The 20,726-nt window shown below is 48.6% G+C and overlaps 1 protein-coding gene across 2 annotated transcripts in view; it reads left to right on the forward strand.

Moving 5' to 3' along the window:
- Nucleotides 1–437: 437 nt before the first annotated feature.
- Nucleotides 438–20,726, forward strand: part of LOC113577240 (ubiquitin-conjugating enzyme E2 E2) — a 30,228-nt gene continuing 9,939 nt past the window's right edge. The window contains exons 1-3 of one of the 2 annotated variants that reach the window (XM_035524876.2): nt 438–621; nt 3,070–3,273; nt 5,743–5,793. In XM_035524876.2, coding sequence (XP_035380769.1) covers nt 3,071–3,273; nt 5,743–5,793 — 254 coding nt within the window. In that variant the 5' untranslated portion in view covers nt 438–621; nt 3,070. Of the gene's footprint in view, nt 622–3,064; nt 3,274–5,742; nt 5,794–20,726 lie in introns of both variants that reach the window. The other variant, XM_035524875.2, reaches the window with a different exon arrangement.

Below are 20,726 nucleotides of genomic sequence, written 5' to 3' on the forward strand. Positions count from 1 at the left end.
AACAGAATGGAGTGGGTGAGATAACCCAACCCAGATCAGGGTTATGTCTCTTCATCATTTTATCTTTCTACAATATCTTTTTATATGTGGAGGTAAAAATAAATCTCAGTTTCAGAGTGGAGACAAGGCCATTTCTGTTTCTGATAATCTGCGTGTTTTTTTTTAAAAACAAAACCTTTCATTAAAAAAATTTTTTTTAAAACCTTTCATTAATTTAGATAAAAATACATACATTGTTTTCTTGTATAAACTTGCATATTCTATGCCCCTTCTGTAGTAGCAAAATGACCCATGTTGTCCAATTAGTAATGCACTATTCACTTTGACTTATTATAAGTCTTAATCTTACACAGACACACACAGAGAGAGAGAGAGAGAGAGAGAGAGAGGCACGCATTGCTGGGCGCGCACACGTACAAAGTGTTTAAGAGCGCGCTCGGAGGCGGTCCGGTTGTTTCAGAGTCTCCGAAGCAGGATTGCTTAGTGTTCATTAATACTCAAAAGGACCTGCGAGCGAGAGCGTGCGGTTAACTGTTGTTCTCCACACACGGGATAGCCGTCTCTTTGCTTGACCGAGGATCTTTCTCAGGCGTCGACGGCCGTTTGCCCTATAATTGAGAGGTAATTCTTATCTGTGCCGTTGTTGTGAAGGAGCCTGTGAAGTATGCTGTAAATGCTCCGGAAAGCGACAGATCTGTGGGGGAAGGGGGTGGGGTGGTTTATGGCTGACGACCAGACGCTTTGTGGCCATTAAAAAGTCTTTATTCTTTTTCACAAATTTTCGAGAATATGGTTGTCAGCAGAGTTTTCACATCGAGGGGTTTTGGACGACCCCGCTGTCTTTGTAATTAGCCAGCCAGCCGTACGTTTTCGGCCACCGCGTTGCCAGTGTTTTGTTTTTGCTTATTGTTGGCTCGCGCGATCACGGGGCTTCTCCGCGCGATGACCTTCGACGGTATTTTGACAGCTACGCGGGACAAGCGCGATGGGTTATTTACACAACAGAAGATGGCAGGGAGTTTTCTCTTTCTTCCACATGGCGGGGGTTGTCCCCCTCTTCCGTCGCAGCACGTTTGGCTACGCTATGGGGTTATAGTGTTATCGGTTGACTCTTGATTCCGATAAATATCCATTTGCTGAAGGGTTCCACGCGGCTGTTTATCGGGTTCGGGGTTCCAACTATACAATGGGTTCCCCAAAGACGTCATAAAGCTGTTACGGATGACAACATTCAGCGCATTACCATCATGTGATGGGATGAGTGGAATCGATTATGTCATCTGTAAAATTTGTGTCTTGGAAAAAAATGATCCCTCTTTTGCTCCCGAGATTATTAAAAAGAAACCTTTTTTGTTTTGTTTGTTTGTTTTTGTTTTTGTTTGTTTTTTGCAATGTATTGAATCAGGACGTGAAAAGAAAGATATTAGATCTATGCGGACTCTTGTAGTCTTTTAATTAGTTGTAGATAAATCTCAAGTTTAAAGCATATGTTTAATAGATATCTAATTAAGCTATCAGCCATACATAAATCCACCTCTGATTATCAGAGTTCTGGATGAGGGCGGTCAGCCAAACACTAACTTGATGCAGCAGGCCTTAAGGTTATTTGCAGTTTAATTCTCTAATAATGGCCTGTTAAAATGCCATTACAAATAACGACAGTGTCAGAAGTTCGCAAGTCTCTGAATAATCATCATAGTGGGTTTACTGGTAGAGGTCCAGCAGAGACACTGCCCACACTGAGACCTTGGCCTGTGGTAAAAGGCACTGAATGTGAGGCAAGGATACCTGTGTTGTCTTCATTTTGCATTGATCTTTGGCAATAATCTTATTGAACATCACTAACTGTATCAGTAGTTGATGCCCTGCAGAAGGAAATCAGTATACTGGTTTGTTTTTCACAGCCGTAGATTAAAATCATGTTCTCACACATCATTATTTTTCGCTGTGATAAACCACACTTTCCTCCCACTTTTTTTTGTCTATGATCATCAGTCTTATGTTCATGCATTAATGCATGAGATTGCAATGGAGTAGTAATGAACAGTAAAGATTAACCTGCCTGCACTAGGAATGGCAGCAGGTTAAGTAATGCTTGAGCCTTAATCAGGGCTTATAATTGCTCCAGCACGCCATTCTCGGCCACCTGGCCTACTGTGTGCTTGTGTGATCGGTCAGAGCTGAAATGTGTGCTGTGTGTCTTACCAGGAACCCGCGTTCGCCTTGGTCCAATATTTTGTGTGTCCGTCAGGCGGTCTCTCTACCTCTTGACTAACGCTCTGTGCGGAAGGTGCCCTGGTCACCTTGAGGGTTTATGGTTCTGATGGAAAATTGAATTTCCACTGCTCGACCTTGGAGTCAGGGCCTTGATTACCGGGAAGCCTCCGTGCCTCTGGCTCCCTCCAGAGAGATCTCCGTGCTTATTGTTGTGACCTTTAAAGACATATGTAAAGAGTGGCCTGTGTAACAGCTCCAGCCTTTTATTTTGAGGACCATAGGCACGCCGTGATATTTAAACATGACACAACAAGTACTAATCATATGTAAGTGGTTAAACCAAGATGTGTTTTGAGATGTCTTTCTTTCTGACGCCGTGTTTTAAGGCTCTCGGGCAGCTATTTTTAGAGTTGCTGTGGTAGACCCCTGTCCGTTCGAATAGGGAGTAATTCATACTGAAGCAGCGGTGTGATGCATGGACATTTGCCTTTCGTGTTTACTTTGACGTTAATTTCATGCATTTACATAAAACGTGTGTCATGAAGTTTGACAGGTTTTACATGCTGTAGCCACTATGCTCTCTGTGTCTTGCTCTGTGCCCCCAGTGTGAAAGCAGTAGGAAGTTGCTTAGCAGAGTTGGTTTTAAATAAGACCATATGATTGGCACGTAGTTGTTAGGACAAGCCTGAAACGTTTTGGGATTGGTTGCTTCCGGTTAAAGGGCTAGCGCCGCAAGGTTCACATTCTTTGGAGGATCTGGCAAAGAATTGCCAGTGGGTTTAATGCTTTTCACGGTGTCTTTCCCTGTCTCTGTCTCTGTGTCTTTCTTTCCACACACCTTTGCCAGAGAAGAATGTCCAGCGAGGTCCAGCCGAGGCCGGACGACAGTCCCAACACGAGCGGTGGCAGCTCCGACGCTGAGCAGAGGGAGGTGGTGTCCACGGAGCAGCCTGACGACAGGGAGCGGGAGAGGGAGCGAGAACAGGCTCCTCCGAAAAAGAAAGAGGCCAAAATCTCCAGCAAGACGGCCGCTAAACTCTCCACCAGTGCCAAGAGGTGGGCCGCCGTCCGGCTGAGCTTTGCAAGCAGTGAATGTTCTAGTCCACGTGTCAAACGCTGTAGGAAGATTATCATTTGCCTATTTTGGGAAGAACTCCGGTTTAAATCTTCATTATTGGTTTGAATTAGTCAAGATTTATGTCTGTCCCTGCGGAATACTCTTGGAAGCCTGGCAGCAGTCCCAGCAGTTGGAGATTACTGAATAGCTATTTGGTTTCATCCATGGCTGTTTGGTTTCATCCCCTCAGCTGAGTGGACAATGGGGGTCATTCTGCTGTCCCTTCAGTCAGCTGATCGTTTTAGTTGCGTCGTCAGACGAGTGATACAAGTGATGTGGTAAAAGTCTAAAGGGCTCAGATGGCACACACCTTCACATGACTTGTGTGTGTAGTCTGTTCTTAAAGAGTAGTAATTCATTGCCTGGTACAGTCAGAGATTTGCAACGACTCCAAACTGGAGATCATTAAATTCAGCACAAAGCTAAAAGTACCCTTGATGACAAATGTTCAGCATTGATGAGCAAATGACTGTGTTGATTAATAATTTTTGTTAAATTAATCACACTCTAAAAATTCCAGGCTCCACAGAAATCCCTTTTTATTGCGGTCTGTGGAATAGAAATGGGCATTTATCACAATGAGTGCTACAGGAAGGCGGCACTGAGGGTTTGGATGGGGCGGGTCTCCCCCCCGCTGCCCCTCCCCCTCTTAACCATCGCTCCCGCCCTTGGACTCACCCACCACGTTTTCGTTTTTTTTTTTTTGGGGGGGGGGGGGGGGGTGCTATCAAATTGCGTAGCATGCAGTTGAGTTCGCAAGTCGCCTCGTAACCAGAGGTGTTTTATTACTGTCCGGCATAGCACTGGCTCCCCCCGGACCACTGCCCCTCCCCCACAGTGGAGACCTGCTCGGGGTTGGTCCAGGTCGGGGAGCAGAGGGGGGTTGTCGGAATGGCAGCACTTGCCAGGCATCCGCTCTTCCAGTGCCGTGGCACTGTGGTTTTATTCGCAGGGATTCCTTTCTTAATGCACCAGTAGGCTATAACTGTGCCGCTCAGCTTGAGGGATTTACAAGCTGGCTGGGCCATTCTGCCAGTGGTTATTGTGGTGTATAGACTACACCTCACAGGAAACCTCAGACTACACCTCACAGGAATAGATTGTTTATATTTGTATGTATGTATGTGCGTGTGCATGTGCTTGTGTGTATAAGAACAGACACACACATACTGAGTACAGCCAAACTGTTATTAAATAAGGTTATTGGGTTTTTTTTGTTTTTTTTCCTATGTATGTATGTATGTATGTATGCGTGCGCGTGTGTGCGTGCGTGCGCGCGTGCGCGTGTGTGTGTGCGTGCGTGCGCGTGTGTGCGTGCGCGCGTGTGTATATGTATGTGTGTACACACACACACACATATACTCACATTTTATATATATATATATATATATATATATATATATATATATATATATATATATATATATATATATATATATATATATATATAAAATACATACACACACACACACACACACACACACACACACAGACACAATATAGAGCACAACATACAGCATGAGCCTGTGTAATAAAATATATAATGGGCCTGTCTAAATAATCAGATTATTATTTAATAAGCCTGTATCATAATGTTGGCCTTGTATATTTCCTCTCAAGGACCATTTGGGGATAATAATGAGTGCCATTGTTCCATGCTCACCGATGGAGAGTGTGTGTGAGAGTGAGTGAGTGAGTGAGTGAGATGTGTGGTGTGTTTTACTACTCGATCATATAAACGGAGGGTTTGCGCTCGTGAAATCTGACTCGCGTGTTCTCTGCACCTGAGCTTCTAAAGCTTTCATTTATAAGCCAAAGCCCACTGGCCCACGGGGACGAGTGAGGCTGCTCACAGGCGTCTGCGGAAGCCATTCCCCCCGCTAAATGTATTTGACAGTTCTACTTTTCATAATCTTTTTAAATAAATGATCATGTCTTTGTAGGTTTGCAACAAAGCAATTCATTAAAGACTTGTCAAGTCTATTTGGCGGTAAACAGCATCCCGTGTGGAAATAAATATATAAAAAATGTTTTAATTTATTTATTTATTTATTTATTTTTAGTTATTGACAAATATGTTCTTTAAAAAAACTGCTTTACAGTTTCCAGGCACTCCTCAGACATGCTCTACTGCTGCAGGAAGCTGCTGCCAACCATTACAAAAGATACCCAAAGAATTATAAAATAGCTGTTTAAAACAAAAAAAAATTAAAATAAAAAAACTGAAGGCAGTTCTTTTCTTAGTGGAAAATCAAATGCTACTCAGGAAGTTTTGGAAAAGTGTCTGCGAGTATCGGACTGGCTCGCTAGCTCAGATGGGAACCGACCAAGCGTTGGTTGTTCCGAGCAGGCTAGCCGAACGGGTTTCTTACGGTGCCTGGACAAACGTCTGTTCTCTCACTCTGCAGGATCCAGAAGGAGCTAGCTGAGATAACCCTTGACCCTCCTCCAAACTGCAGGTAGGTCCACATGGTTTTGTTATCTGCCTAGATGCTGTTGGTTTTACACAATGCGAGCGTTTCTTTTGGAGTAGGACTTAAGAATCATGACTGGGTTGTTTTTATGTTATTAGGTGCAAATGTCTAGTGTCCAGTTTACACTGTGCCGGCTGAGTGAGAAATGTGAATTTAAAACAGATCTTGATTTGGCCCAAACTCGATTAACCTTGATTATGATCTTGGCTGTGTGGGTCCTGTGAAGCTGCAGTTGCTCAGGAAAGTCGACATGGTTGATGTCGGCGTGTGCGTGCGTGTGCGTGCGTGTGTGTGCGTGTGTGTGATCCATCTCAGCTGTGAACGCAAGTGTGTGAGCCTGCGTGCATTGTAAGCATTGCTGTGGCAACAGGTCTGATGTGTAAAGTTGGATTTTCATGCTAGCAGTCATCATAGATGGTGTCTCTGGTTAGTCTCTGACTAGCCAGGACCGTTGTGTGTGTTCTCCCTATGGAGTGCGAGTTTCTGCCACCGCAAGTCTGCTCCCCTGCCAGGCAGTGATTTCTCAAATGCTGACTGAGTGTAGGAAATGAAGTCGATCTCTATAAGCCGGCCTAACGGAGAACACAGAAGAGCGTGGACGCATTAGGCGGATGTTTCTGCAGCTAGGCCTGCGTGTTCACTGGTTTCTAGGACTGGGTCCCACTGCCCCAGTCCCTGGCTGGCTGCTTGCAAGGCTTTGGGGACCCGCGCTTGTCTGGGGACTGTGGAACGACATCTTCCCGCCGCGTGCGAGCTCGTTCACACGCGCGAGCGGCGGCGCAGCCGCGCTCGTGTGAGCTGTGTGTAATCTCTGCGACGCTTGCCTTTTTATATTCATGTCCAACTGCCTCCTCTACAGCGTGGAGAACGAGATTTCGCGCGGTGCCATTTGCACTGCGACACGATACCGAAAGACTAACCAAGTCTGGCGGTTTTAGAACGGAAGGATTTACCTGAACGGTAAAAATGGTTTGAGATTTGCTATTTATTTAAAGTCGTCTCATAGGAAACCTGTAATAACACAGCTGTTCTGAAGTTCATAATTCTCTTAGAACGTAATAGGCCAACTTTAAAAAGCTGCTTCACCCTCCAGTCAGCTGCAGCCTGTGATGAAATCAGCAATTTATGTGAGCTATAGATGAAAGGAGACATGGAGACCTTGGCATTAGGAATTTGCACTTGTATTTCAGCTAAGTTACTGATGGGAGTTTAAACGCACTTGGTATCAGAGCACAGCCCCTCTTGTTGTCCAAACGCACTAATCTGTTGTGGCAGAGCGTGTCGGCGCTGTGTGTAAAATGGAGCAAGGAAGGCGTTAGACGCGAGGAGCGTGCGCGCGCCCCAGCGCTTTAAGCCTCTGCAGACGCTTGGGGGTGAGCCAGGCGCTTCTAACGAACGCGGCATGTTCTAATGAACGCGGCACACACACACACACACAACTCTCAACATGTCCGAAAGCTCGTCACCGGTCATCCCCGGGTTTTAATGAGGGGTGTGTCTCGTTTGAGCAGTAATTGGATGGAGAGATGGAGGGGCGATGCTGACGTTTCGGGCTGTGCGCGGAGATATTTCCTCTTGTTTTAATCACTTTTGTCACCGTGATGGAGGGTAATTAATTGAATGTGACAGCCATGCTGGAAGGCTATGTAAACAGCCATGCAGCCGAGACATATTGCTCCTCTGCTGAGCTTGGCCTGCTGTTCTGTGGTGTCGTGGGTTTTCTTTTTTTTTTTAAATTACCATATCCTTTCATGATGGTACTGCCAGAGTTTTGATCAGAATCCCTCAGCTGGCACTGGGAAACAATCCGAGATCCCAAAGGGGCATTTGGCTTTGCGTGCTCTCTTTCTCTTTTCCATTCCCCCTTCTCTCTCTCTCTCTCTCTCTCTCTCACACACACACAGACAGACAGTACACTGACACTTGCTCTCTTGCAAAGATTTTTCTCACTCCCTCTCCATCTTCTATGCGTCATGGTTGGAAAGCCTATAGCATGCAGGGCTGCCACATGTCTCCTGTAAACCACACAGCCCAGTCAGCAGCTGTAACACGGAACGGTGCCCAAGTCGCAGGCCAACCTGCAGTCAGCAGCCGTAACACGCGTAACGGGCGTAAATCACAGACGAACATTGAGCTGTGCTGGTGTAACAGGCCTCTGGTAAACAAAATAGAAAGAACTTCACGGTGACTGTGCCGAGGCCATGCGGGTTATGGTCTTCGTGGCGTGCCGGCATGCTCGTTCTGCAGAAGTCCACGCTGGCTGACAGAGGGCCCCCTGACTAACGTGTCACGCAGTAACCTGCTTGGTGCATTTCCCTTGAAGCAGGAAGGCTTTCACTGCAGTCAGGTGGCGCTGGGTTGCGTGGGGTTCTGTCAGGGGAAGTCCAGTGCGCTCGTTGGCCCCTCATGTCCCTCAAATCCGTTACATTTATTCTCTCCCCACCCACGCCCCACTGACCAATTTCAGCTGGCGATTTTTGCCTCCTTCGAATGTGGACTCGATCGATTGGTCAGCGATGGCTAAGGCGCTGTAAGACTCTGTTCCTCAGGAGTCCGAGGAGAGGTCCTGCAGCCGGCATTAAAGGCGGGTGGATTTTCTTTTAAACAGCAGCTGACATTTGTTGTTAATGGGCAGGGAGATGTGGCGATGTACATGCAGGGGCCTCCGTGGGCCTTCCGCTGTGCACAGGAGGTGATCTGCTGGAGGATCTCGGCAGGAGGTGTTTGAACCCCCCCCCCCCTGTGATTTGGGGGGTGATGAGGGTTGTATGTGTGCTTGGGTGGAGGGGGGTCCTGTGGGAGGGTTTAATGCGTAAAGCCGTTTTCAGGACTATTGAATGTAAAATGGCTCTATACATACGTGCGTGTGTGCGTGCGTGTGCGCGTGCGCGTAAGAGAGAGAGAAGCTTCTCCAAACTTCACTTTCTCTCAGCCAGTTATTTATATGTATGTGCACATGCATACACATTTTGTTTTTGTTTTTTTGTAAAGTTTTATTTATATGAACTTTCTTTAGCTCGGATAGTCACATTGAGATTATAATCTCTTACGAATGAGCCCTAGCCAAGATGGCAGCACAAATGACACACACAACAATTAAAAGAACATTATAATCTTTTGATGGCAGAATTCACATACCCCCCCCCCCCCCCCAGCCTGGGTGATTGACAGGGGGGTAAGGTGGTGGCGGAGCTGACTGCAGGGTCGAGAGCGCATCTCCTCTCTTACTCATAATGACAACTACTAACTTCCTCTCTCGCTTCCCGATACAGCCACCCCCCACTGACACGCATGCATGAAAGAGCGGGCGCATTCGTACATGCGCTTGTGTAAACCCCCCCGCAACATACACACACACACACACACGAAATACGGCACTCCACCGACCACAGCAAACACCTCCCTCCTTCCAAATGCATGAAATCACAGTCCCACATGCACAGTGATTTGCACACGTGCGCATACAAGCACATAGCCAGCTCCTCGGGGTACAGCTGTCTTATCGGCCTCCTTGATGACTGTGTATTTACAAAAAGATTATATTTGGCTACTTTATTTTGAGCGATGGGAAGCGGAGGAGTGTGTATTGTAGCTGATATTCACCAGGCACAGGGGCCGTCATGTCAAAACTTGTCTTCTGTTTAATATGGCATTACAATCGCTTGCCGTTCTATTCCAGTGATCTAAATACAAATTCTGAATTAGTGAGCTTTTCATAACAGCTGACACAAATGACATCACGATTTTCTTTTTGAAAATGCCTCACACTGTGAGACACGGTGTACTCAATTCAAAAATAAAACAGGATCGGCCAAAACAAATAATAGGAACATTTAATAAACATTTAATTTCCATATTTTTATTTGTCCTTCTTTCAGAAAGCATGTCTTACATCAGTTAGTCATTGCCAAGGCACACCATTTTCTTGGCCAAAAATGAACAACAGCTCTCTAACGCTTGTTCCTACAGATCAAAATATTTTGTGAGAGTCATTAAACATAATGTCAGTGGGGTTTTTTTGAGCCGCGTTTTTCGCTGAATAAAACCCGGTGAGTAATTAATTTGCGACGTGCTGGTGTTCTGACAGCGATGGAGGATAATGCGTTCTTTTAACGGGCATGTGTCCCATCTTTATGCAGGTCCAGTCTGTTTCTCCACATTTAGGCTCAGCGTTACGAACATGTACCCAGCAGTGATGAGTTGTTCTTCACCATTTTGAAAATTGTTCGCTGATGGTTGCCCTCCATAAACGAGTCCCTGTGTCTCGGGGTCCGAGTCGCATCGCTGGTCCCCGGTCCGACTCTTGTGTCCTCCTGCTGCTTGGGGAAAGAACACTCTGGAGTTAATGTCTTCTTCACTCTCAATATGCTCCCTCGTTCATTTGCAACTCTTCCTGTTCCATCACTTCAGATGACCAAATGCTCAGAGCAGGCTGCCAGTGTGCCGAAGAAGCCACTCTGTGCGAGTGCGCGCGAGCGTCTGTGTGTGTGCATGCAGGACTGATCGGGTTGGCTAGCCAAGGGGAAGGCCAGGGTTAACAGTGTTGAGAGAGAGCGCATGACCGTGGCCCACTGGACAGGCGGCGCGCTGTTCAGCAACACCTGTATGAGCGATTCAGCAACACCTCTCCTTTCAGCGGTGGTGTGTTGGTGTGTGTGAAGCAGACTAGACCTCTGAGGTAAAGGGGCACTTAGCTGTAAAAGCTCTAGTGTGTTTCTGATGCCTTTAGAACTGTTATTAAATAGCTTGTTATTGGCAGACGCCTCGTACAGCATTGTGCAGTAAGCCGCGTCTCTCTCTCTCTCTCTCTTCTTCTTCTTGCTTGCTCTTTCCTTCTTTTTCTCGCTCCCTCTCGCTCTCCCTCGTTTTCACTCTCTTCCCCTGTTCTTTTTTTCTTCCACTTTCCCTCGCACTCTCTCCCCTAGAATGAGTTTTTAAGTGTGTTTTTCAAACAGCAGCGCTACTGAATCAATAGGTCTCAGCAGGGCTGGAATTTCTCTCTCCGTCACTCAGACTCACACTCGCTCCTCTGCTGCGGTCCAGGTCCGAGGCGGCGGCCCCTCTGGTGTGCCGGGCTCTCGCTCGCTTCCCTTTGATTTCCTTTTGCTTTCCCTCGCCTCACCTGCGGCGAGCTGGCCTAGACACGTGATTGGACGGCCCGTCGAAGGAGAGGATTAAGGGCCGAGTGAGGGAGATGGGACGGCGCTTCCCGTTGGCGCCTTGGGTCAGAGCGGTCGTCTTCCGTGGCTTAGAGCATGTGCTGGGATCGTTCGGGCGGAGGGGTGTGCTTTGTGGTGGGATGCTGCGTTTGATGAAGATCATCATCCCTCTTCCTCTTCTCCCTTCTACTGCAAGCAGAAGCTGCTCACGGTGGCGTTGTAAGGCATTATAATAGACCTCATAGGACAACTGGCCCTGAGAAGATTGAACACAATAAGCACTACAGGCCTGATGGGTTCCATATCGCATGTCAGATAAATGGTTTGATTAAATATTAGACTTTGACCTTTTGAAGATGTTCTGTATATTTCAGGAAAGGAAAATGCCGTCAGAGTTGCACTGTAGCACATCCGGCTGTTTGGACGTGTAGAAGAGAACTGATCAGAAACGAAAATGGAACTGTTGAATTCCCTTCAAATTCCCTTCCTTAATCCAAAATGGAATCAAATAACTCCAAGCATGCGTTCATTTTGTGTGTAACCGTGTATAATTGTCATGGCATTTCTGTGTCTCGACACGAATACTGAAATCATATTTAAGAATTCCACAGAAGGACGCTCGGTGTGGTGCTGGACTGCTTATGTGTCTCCTGTGGCTTCTGGTAAAATTGTCAAGAGAAGGTGTTCCCTCTTTAGCTAACAGCAAGGAGTGCAAAGTCCCCCCCCCCACCCCACCCCCTGCTGAGAGCTTCTGTCTCTCTCTCTCTTTCTTTCTCTCTCTCTCCCTCCCTCCCTCCCTTCCTCCCTCTCCATCTGGCTCTCTCTCTCTCTCTCTCTCTCTCTCTCTCTCTCTCATTGTCTCTATGCACACCCAGGTTTCACAGTCCATTCCCCTGATCCATTTCATGGTGGCTCTTAAATTCTTAATGTGCCCTTTTCAGCTCACTATGCCCTCAGCTGGCCTCCTCCACCCACCACGCACAGGCAGGATTGGCCACAGCGCTGAAAGCACACAAACGCGCACACCCGGTCTCCTCGGGAAGACTGGGAGCGCGGCCCTCCAGGATATCGTGTCTCCTCTAGGCTGTTGCACCAGTTGCGTGAATTAGAAAGGAGTGATGGCATGAGAGTGATGGTTGGCTGGGGAAGCGCTTCTGTACTGGCATGACGGAGCTGATGCATGTTTGAGAGTCAGAGCTTGTTGTATTGCTGTAACTCTTTTATTTGTACCGCTTAAACCTGCATTTTGTATGCACAGGGGCTTTCTCTACTGAGTAGGTGTGTGTAGCAGCCGGTGTATTTGTGTGTTTAGTTTTCATGTTGTTAATACGTTTCATAGAACAGAAGTTCTGCAAGTTGGAGCCAAGTCTCACTTCAACTTTTATCAACAGATCATTGACGGAGTGTCGACTGGAGTAAAACCTCAAGCGTAGGAGCTCATGTTGGTCTACCACTCCTGGATCTACAGTACCAAGCATTTGGGTCCTACTGACACTGGGAGAGCAAACTGTAGTATTACTGGTGTAGTCGACAGTGAGCCTCCAAGGAGTTAAGTCATAAACTGTAGCAAACGTGCACCTACTCTTGAAGCAGCATCTTTGTAGATGCCTTCAGTTTCTTCAGCAGTAACCAGCTACAGAGGATGACCACATAGCCGAATTAAAGCGATGTCACGTTCCCCATTTCAAGAAGTCAATGTTTGTACTGTTCCCTTCGCCTGGAGCGCTACAGAACAGGACTGGACTGACGTATTTCTTCTTCACCTCCAGCTTGAGGGCAAATCCGGACCACACCTTAAAAAAAAAAAAATCACAGAATTGACTTCTAATTTTGATTCGCTCAAGCAGTTGCTCCTACGCCCCGTCTCGACCCACGCATGTTTTGCTGTTTACAGTAGTAGACTCTGGGCTGGATTTCCCTTTGCTTGCTGTGTCGCATTACCAACATGGCTGCAATTTATTTATACAGACAGATGACACACAGCAGTCCCCTTCATTTCATTCATAAGGTTATGCTCTCTGTGTGTCCCGTGTTGTTTAGCAATAGGACATTATGCTGTGCGACTGTCCCATTAGGGTGACGGATGGTCTCGCGTTGCTTGTTCGCGTCTCGGCCGCGAACGTGTTCGGAGTCGAGCGGGGCGGCGACCGGGCTGCGTCAGCCGCGGCTGTCCCTCCCCACCAGCTGGAACGGTTCGCCTTCCACACTTTGCCCGTCTCAATTTCTGAGCGATGTTCGAATCTGCCCCCCCCCCCGCCCCGCTGGATCAATATTGCCGTTATCGGCCCAGGTCAAAGATTTTATTCAGCTTGCATGCCATGTGAGGCAACACCCCTCAACCCCTCCCCACCCCCAAGGGAGACTACACGAGAATGGAATGAGAGAGAACCCTGTAGAGAGACCTGCAGACAGGGCGTTTATCAGATCTCCTGCTGGGAACTGCTGGTCTTTTCCAGGCATCTCTCTCTCTCTCTCTCTCTCTCTCTCTCTCTCTCTCTCTCTCTCTCTCTCTCTCTCTCTTCCTTTCCCCCCCCCCCCCCTTAGATTGCATACAGGGCACTGGGGTTGAGGGAGCTCAGCCAAAGCCTGGCAGAGGGGGCCCGGGGTCACGGACGGACCCCTGCAGCGTTCCCTCCTCCGCCAGCACTCTGCTCCACGTCCTTGGGCCCACGGATTGCTCTCATGTCGGAGGATGTTGGACCCCTCCACCCTCGTCCATGCTCAGTAGCAGTGTGTGCTGCTTTCACAGCATTACCAGAGCCCATGTCAAGCCAAGGGCTGTGGAACATGTTTGGATTTACTGTGGCTTTTGGTGTAACTCGACCTGTAATATTTGATTACCGTCCTATTCAGCAGTTGCATAAGGCCATTGGGGTGGAAGTAACCGAACAAGCCAGCGGAGAAGAGACTTGGACAAAGCCCGGGTTGGCGTTTTGTCTCCAATTCTTTCTTTTTTTTTTTCTTCTTGGTAAATGGGAGACTTTTTTTTTTTTTACTCACAGTATGTGTCGGTGCCTAAAATGCATGAAGATGCTCCACTAACAGCAGGCAGATTAAAACGTGACCCGTCAAGGTCCGGAGGCGTGACACGTCGCCGACACGTTCATCTACACTAACTCCTGGAAGACTCCTGACACGTGGCCCAAGTGATCATGATGCGTGCTTTAGCTGAGAGGAGGGCGTATGCTGCAGTCATCAGCTGCCTGCTTCACTGAAACACACACACATGCACACAAAGAAGCATTGGCTGTACTTTTACCCCCTGTTAGCAGCTTCCCCTGAGAAAGGGTGCGTTGCCAAAAACTAATTGACCACAAGGGTGAGTTTGGGGTATTTGCTGACGAGCCGAAACGCACGGCTTTTGAACTTTGAACCAGATGCTTTGCACGCTGGTATAGATGTGTAAACTGATGATGCGCATGCCACCAGAGTCGCGCGCTTGGATGGCGGATAGTTCCGTTGCGGCTGTGGAGCCTGTCCAGCTCCAAAACACCTCGCTTGTACTTCTGCAAAGAAATGAGAGCATGACTCTGCACAGTGTGTACGTGCAGGCGCATAACCTACACAGTCTGCCTCCAGTATACATAGCCAGTAGGGAGCGGTGTTGTGTAGTAGCCAGGATTTACCCTCAGCCCCGCGCTGCGCCGTGATCCCGCTTGTTAGCGAAGTTTGGGTGTCGCGACCGTGGCTGGAAGAAGCCAAGTTTCGTATGCGCTCCCGTTGGAAGACGGAGCACACGCAGCAGTACTGGGCTTTGCTTTTCCTCTCATCCCCCCCCACACTCCACCTGCCTCGTTTTATTGCCGCCTGTGCCGTCAGTGTTAATGAACTACCTTTGCCGTGCATGGCGATGGCACTCGCGGCGAGCTGGTGCTCGTGACCGCTTTCAGAAGAAATGCCAGCATCATCATTACGAAGCGTCCGCTCGACTCGCGGAGGACGTGGAGACGAGACCAGACGGGCGCTGACTCTGTGAGCTCTGTTCACCTAATTGCTCGACATGGCCAATGGTAAAATGTCATATGGAAATCTTCGGTGTGAAGGTTTCTGCCACTCCCGGAAGGCTCAACCCCTCCCCCAACAAATAAGCTTTTTACGGTGAGAGTTTGAAATTTGGTGCTATCAGTCCCCCCAAATCCCAAACATCAACTCTTCAAAGGGTTGTGTTGTTTAGGAGAATTTTGGAGAGTCGTAAAGTTTCGAGAGTTTCGTAGTCTGGCAAGTGGGATGAACCTGATTGGAGACATTGTTGTTGTTAACGGAAGGGACCCGTGCTGTTACCCTGGCGATCCTGGCATGGTGGCACCCTCTGGCAGACCTGTCCTGTTGTGTTGCCGTTCAGTGTCGTTTCCATGGAAATCCTCGCCTGCGGCAAAAACGGGGATGGCACATCCCTTCCCCACCCCCAACCCCTCACCCCCCCTAGGAGAGGTTGCTAGGCGACTGCTCCCGAGCCAGCAGGGACTTGTTACAATTGGTTTGCTGCTCATCCAAAGGTCAGAGGTTGTGGGCTGTACAGCAGGGTTGTGGGGCGAGGGTCTGAGAGGCCTTTCCTTTTCTCCTAGTCCACTGTTCTGATGAACTTCTGTGTGTGCTTCTCTTGTTTCTTTGTCGTGTGTGTAGAACAAAATCCAGGCTTTGGGGAGCCTCCTCTCTTCTGCCACCAAGCCCACTCCACCTTGCACAGCCCCCAGGCCCCACCCACCCCGAGCTCTCTGGATTCCTGCCAGCACAGCCGTCCAAAACACCTCACTTACACTTCTGCAAAGAAATGAGAGCATGACTCTGCACAGTGTGTACGTGCAGGCGCATAACCTACACAGTCTGCCTCCAGTATACATAGCCAGTAGGGAGCGGTGTTGTGTAGTAGCCAGGATTTACCCTCAGCCCCGCGCTGCGCCGTGATCCCGCTTGTTAGCGAAGTTTGGGTATCGTGACCGTGGATGGAAGTTTCGTATGCGCTCACGAAGAATCTCGCAGTTTATACGATACTCGATCATTTATTGCAAGATTATCTTCGAGTTCTTCCCGGTCACTACTGAATATCCAGCTTGGCACTGCTCCAGTCTACGCGACACACAGATTCATGACGGGCCATTGAGATTTCGTATGTCTGCCCCTCCACAAACCTCTGCGTGCTACGCATACCCATAATCCCACGTCATGACACAGAGCCACGTCCGCGTCCCCGCCCTCCCCACTGGACATGTCCAGTGTTCCCCCTCCCCCAACCCCGCAGGCTTAGAGCAGTGAGCTCTGCAGGTTAATTAAAGGACGGAGTCAGAGAGGCCAGGGTTTCCACTAGCCACGTTTGCATCCAAACATTCCACATTATGCGCATTTATGAAGTGTTGGCGGGAAAAAAATGTGAAGCTATCTACTATGGTTATGTGAAAACTTACGTAGGCTACCGTGATTTTATATCCTGAGTTTTCTAGCTCATCCTAGCGTAAAAAACTTTTTGCAACATATATGGATGAATTTTGATCTTTTTCAAAAGTCGCAAAAACTTGGTGGATAGAAATCCTGCTACTGAGCAGCAGTCAGGACTTGCTAGGCTCTGTTTCAGCAGTGATCTTGAACTGTAGGCTTAGTTCAGCTCTAAAGATCTGCAGATCACTGTGATGCATAGGTTACAGTCTTGCAGGTAGAATCTGGGCTTTCGTTAAAGCCCATCATCTGGCTGTTGTGGTCGTTGTCATTGCCCCCCAAAGTCCTCTACAGAGACAGGGGGATGGATTCCCCCCCCCCCCGCGGTCGTTAAAGCTTATAGAGTGCGTTTTCCAAGTTTGTCCCGGCGGTCCATGTTGGCTCTGGCTGCTGGTTTCAGACCAGCTTTCCGTTCGTGTCTTCAAGCGTGAATGTCCTTGTTATGTCAGGGAGCTGCTGATCCTGGCTCAGCCGGCCCATGCCTTACTGCAGGGGCGGAGGGCCTAATCCAGTTAGCACTCGGCCCAGAGAGAATGAATGGTGTTAGGCCACTGCAGGAGCATGGAATAAGCTTGTATAACCTCCTTGCCTTTATGGAGTGCGTGTGCGCGTGTGTGCGTGTGCACGTTTACGCTCGGTATACATTCTCAAGCATTCCAATGATGTCTTCCCCACAGGCCTTGCCTGGCTGATGTATTGTTTGGGACTGCGGATAAACCGGCGTCTCTGCAGTAACCCCACGGGATCGCTAGCCCAGTTCACTATGCCAGGCCTATTTAGTCGCCGCTCCTTAACCAGGCAACATCCATGTGATTATCCTCACCTGTACCACCATGGCTGCTCCGGAAAACCACCAGCCGCTGTCGGTTCAGGCTGAATGCAGACAGATTGAATATATGCTACCAGACCTCATATAAAACGCTCGTAAACCCGAAGCGTCCAAGATCGCACCTTGTTCCAGTCATTTATAACAGCCGTTGAATAGATTGTAAAAAGTAATTGTCACCTTTTTGTTTAGTAGTGATGGGTGAAAAACGACTTGCACAGAAGTGGTGGGATGGGTGAACAGGCTCGCCAAAAGGTTCCTGTATTGCAGTATCGATTTTACTAGAACTCTTGAAGGTCACTTTGTTTTTGTTGTTTTTTTTTTTTTGTTTGGGTTTTTTTGGCCCGGCTGAGCAGAGCACTCCTGTCTGGGTTTGCCGGGCATTGAAGCCGCAGTGCGCTGCTGCGATCCAGCCCCCACATGCAAACCCAAACCCCGCCCCCTCCCGCCTCTCCACCAATTGCACTGTGCCCTTTGCCGCCTTCTCACTGATCTTTCCATGGTATGAGGCACAGGCGGGGTGACGTCCTGAGTTCTCGTAGAACGGGTCGTCTGGTAGGATTTGATTGGCGGTGGTGGGAGGCTGCGCAAGGCGTTTTCATCTCTGTGCTTCTGCAGGCGTGAACGTGTTTAGCGCGCGCACGTGTGTGTGTGTGTGTGTGTGTGTGTGTGTGTGTGCGTGTGTGTGTGTACACATACATACACAGCTGATGAAGGACCTCTGTCCTGTAGGTATGTATGGAAATGTGCGTGCGTGTGTGTGTGTGTGTGTGTGTGTGTGTGTGTGCGTGTGTGTGTGTACACATACATACACAGCTGATGAAGGACCTCTGTCCTGTAGGTATGTATGGAAATGTGTGTGTGCGTGTGTGTGCGCGTGTGTGTGCGTGTGTGTGTGTGTACACATACATACACAGCTGATGAAGGACCTCTGTCCTGTAGGTATGTATGGAAATGTGCGTGCGTGTGTGTGTGTGTGCGTGTGTGTGTGTGTGTGTGTGTGTGTGTGTGTGTGTGTGTGTGTGTACACATACATACACAGCTGATGAAGGACCTCTGTCCTGTAGGTATGTATGGAAATGTGCGTGCGTGTGTGTGTGTGTGTGTGTGTGTGTGTGTGTGCGTGTGTGTGTGTACACATACATACACAGCTGATGAAGGACCTCTGTCCTGTAGGTATGTATGGAAATGTGTGTGTGCGTGTGTGTGCGCGTGTGTGTGCGTGTGTGTGTGTGTACACATACATACACAGCTGATGAAGGACCTCTGTCCTGTAGGTATGTATGGAAATGTGCGTGCGTGTGTGTGTGTGTGTGTGTGTGTGTGTGTGTGTGTGTGCGTGTGTGTGTGTACACATACATACACAGCTGATGAAGGACCTCTGTCCTGTAGGTATGTATGGAAATGTAGGTGGAGCCAAAGGCATCCTCTCCACCTAGTCACGTGACCGAAGCTGTGTTGGCTGCTGGTGTGTGTGTGTAGGCAGCATGTAGCTCTAATTCTTTGATTCAGTGCTTCAGTGGCTGCCATGCTGGAGGTTTTTTTAGGTCCGCACACTGTCTAATTTGTTTTCGTGCGTTTCTGAAAGTACACGCAGTGAGCGCTCATGAGGTGGAAGGGATTGTGCATGTCTCGGCATCGGACTAGACACACGTTGTTTTTAAAATTTGATTTTAAGTGCTTTTTAAAATGCGATGATCACATTGGGCATTAGGGTTTGCTGCCAAGGAGAGATTATATTAGTAATTGAAAGCCTGCTTGAGTATATCCTGTTCCATCAAAACATGGCGAGATGCAAATATAGATTGAGATACTGATATCTGTAGAAGGTGGTGAGACGTTTCGGGATCAAATGAAGTCTGAGTGTTTCCTCCGCTTTGTCCCTGGGGCCTGTAAATCGGCTCACCATGGGCTGTAATGCAGCCAGTTGAACGTTTGTTCCCGTTCAGTGGTGACTGGGTCAGCGCGAGGCACTGACGTCTGTTGAAGTGTGACGGTGCTGACCGACCCCCGTGGGCTGGTTTCTGGGCCGCCATCCGGTGAGGATGAAGATGATGAAGGGGCAGGCGGAGTTGATTGTTCGTTTGTCCCCTGGAGTCGTGTGTTCAGAGGCCAGTGTTTAGACTGAGCAACTCTGCTTGCCTGTGCCTTATGCGAGAGGTGTGTGTGTGTGTGTGTGTGTGTGTGTGTGTGTGTGTGTGTGTGTGTGTGTGTGTGTGTGTGTGTAGGTAGGAGTGTAACACGCAGTCCTAGATGAGAGCATGTTTGTTATTCTTGCTGGAGAGAACTGGATGGCAGCCCGGACTACATCTGGCCTGCTTCGTGAGGGTTTCACCAGAGCATTCTCAGTCTTTTACCCCCTTCCTTCCTCTCTTTCGCTCTCTCTCACTCTGTCTGGGATTCCCAGCTCCTCTGGCTTTTCTTTATCTATCTCTCTCTCTCTCTCTCTCTCTCTCCCTCGTTGACTGTTTAACACCTTTTTGCTGGCTCATCTTTTTAAAGATCCAATTTAATGGCCTTTTTTCTTAAAAAAAAATATATATATATATATATATTTTAAATTCTCTCTCCTATTTATTCCTCTCTGTTCCTCTGTTATATCAGCTGCGGTCAGAGGCCGCTCGCCCCTGTCACCTGAGCAAGTGAGTGTAATCTTGCAATCTCATGTGTTAAAACAACAATAATGTCTTCATCAGAGAGGGACAAAGGAATCGAGGCACGAGGGTTTGGGGTGTGTGACAGGGTCGAGTGGGTAATCGAGGCACGAGGGTTTGGGGTGTGTGACGCAGGGTCGGGTGGGTAATCGAGGCACGAGGGTTTGGGGTGTGTGACGCAGGGTCGGGTGGGTAATCGAGGCACGAGGGTTTGGGGGGTGTGACGCAGGGTCGAGTGGGTAATCGAGGCACGAGGGTTTGGGGGGTGTGACGCAGGGTCGGGTGGGTAATCGAGGCACGAGGGTTTGGGGTGTGTGACGCAGGGTTGGGTGGGTCATCAAGGGACGAGGGGTTTGGTGGGGGGGTGCAAGTTGAAGCACTAAGCTCAAGATCCTTCCAAAATGAGAAGTAATACTATTGAAAAGGAATACCTGTCACACTGCTCAACTGTCAGGGAGCGTGAGATCTGAGCATCTGCCTTCATGCCCTCCTCAATGTCACACTCAGTCTCTCGTGCACGCACGCGCGCACACACACACAGAGATAAAAATAGCGGTGAGTCACGGCAGAAGTGACCAGGTGATGGCGGGTGAGAGGGGCGTGTCCAGAGGGAGGGGGAGGGGTCTCCCCACCCATTACTGCCCACCACCGTCACCCTGCTGCCCGGCCACACAAGGGCGCTACTATCTGCAGGGTTTCTAGTCCTCACACAGGAAAAGGCTCAGAACTGGCCCCATTCAACAGGAACACTGCCGTGTGTGCGTGTGAGCGAGCTAAAGGGAGTGAGTTTACTGGTTTTACATTGCCTTCTAACTTTTGCCTCACACCCTCACTCATGACATTAAAGGA

Source organism: Electrophorus electricus, chromosome 6 (genome assembly GCF_041902795.1).
Source record: "Electrophorus electricus isolate QZ-2024a chromosome 6, ASM4190279v1, whole genome shotgun sequence".
NCBI lineage: Eukaryota > Metazoa > Chordata > Actinopteri > Gymnotiformes > Gymnotidae > Electrophorus > Electrophorus electricus.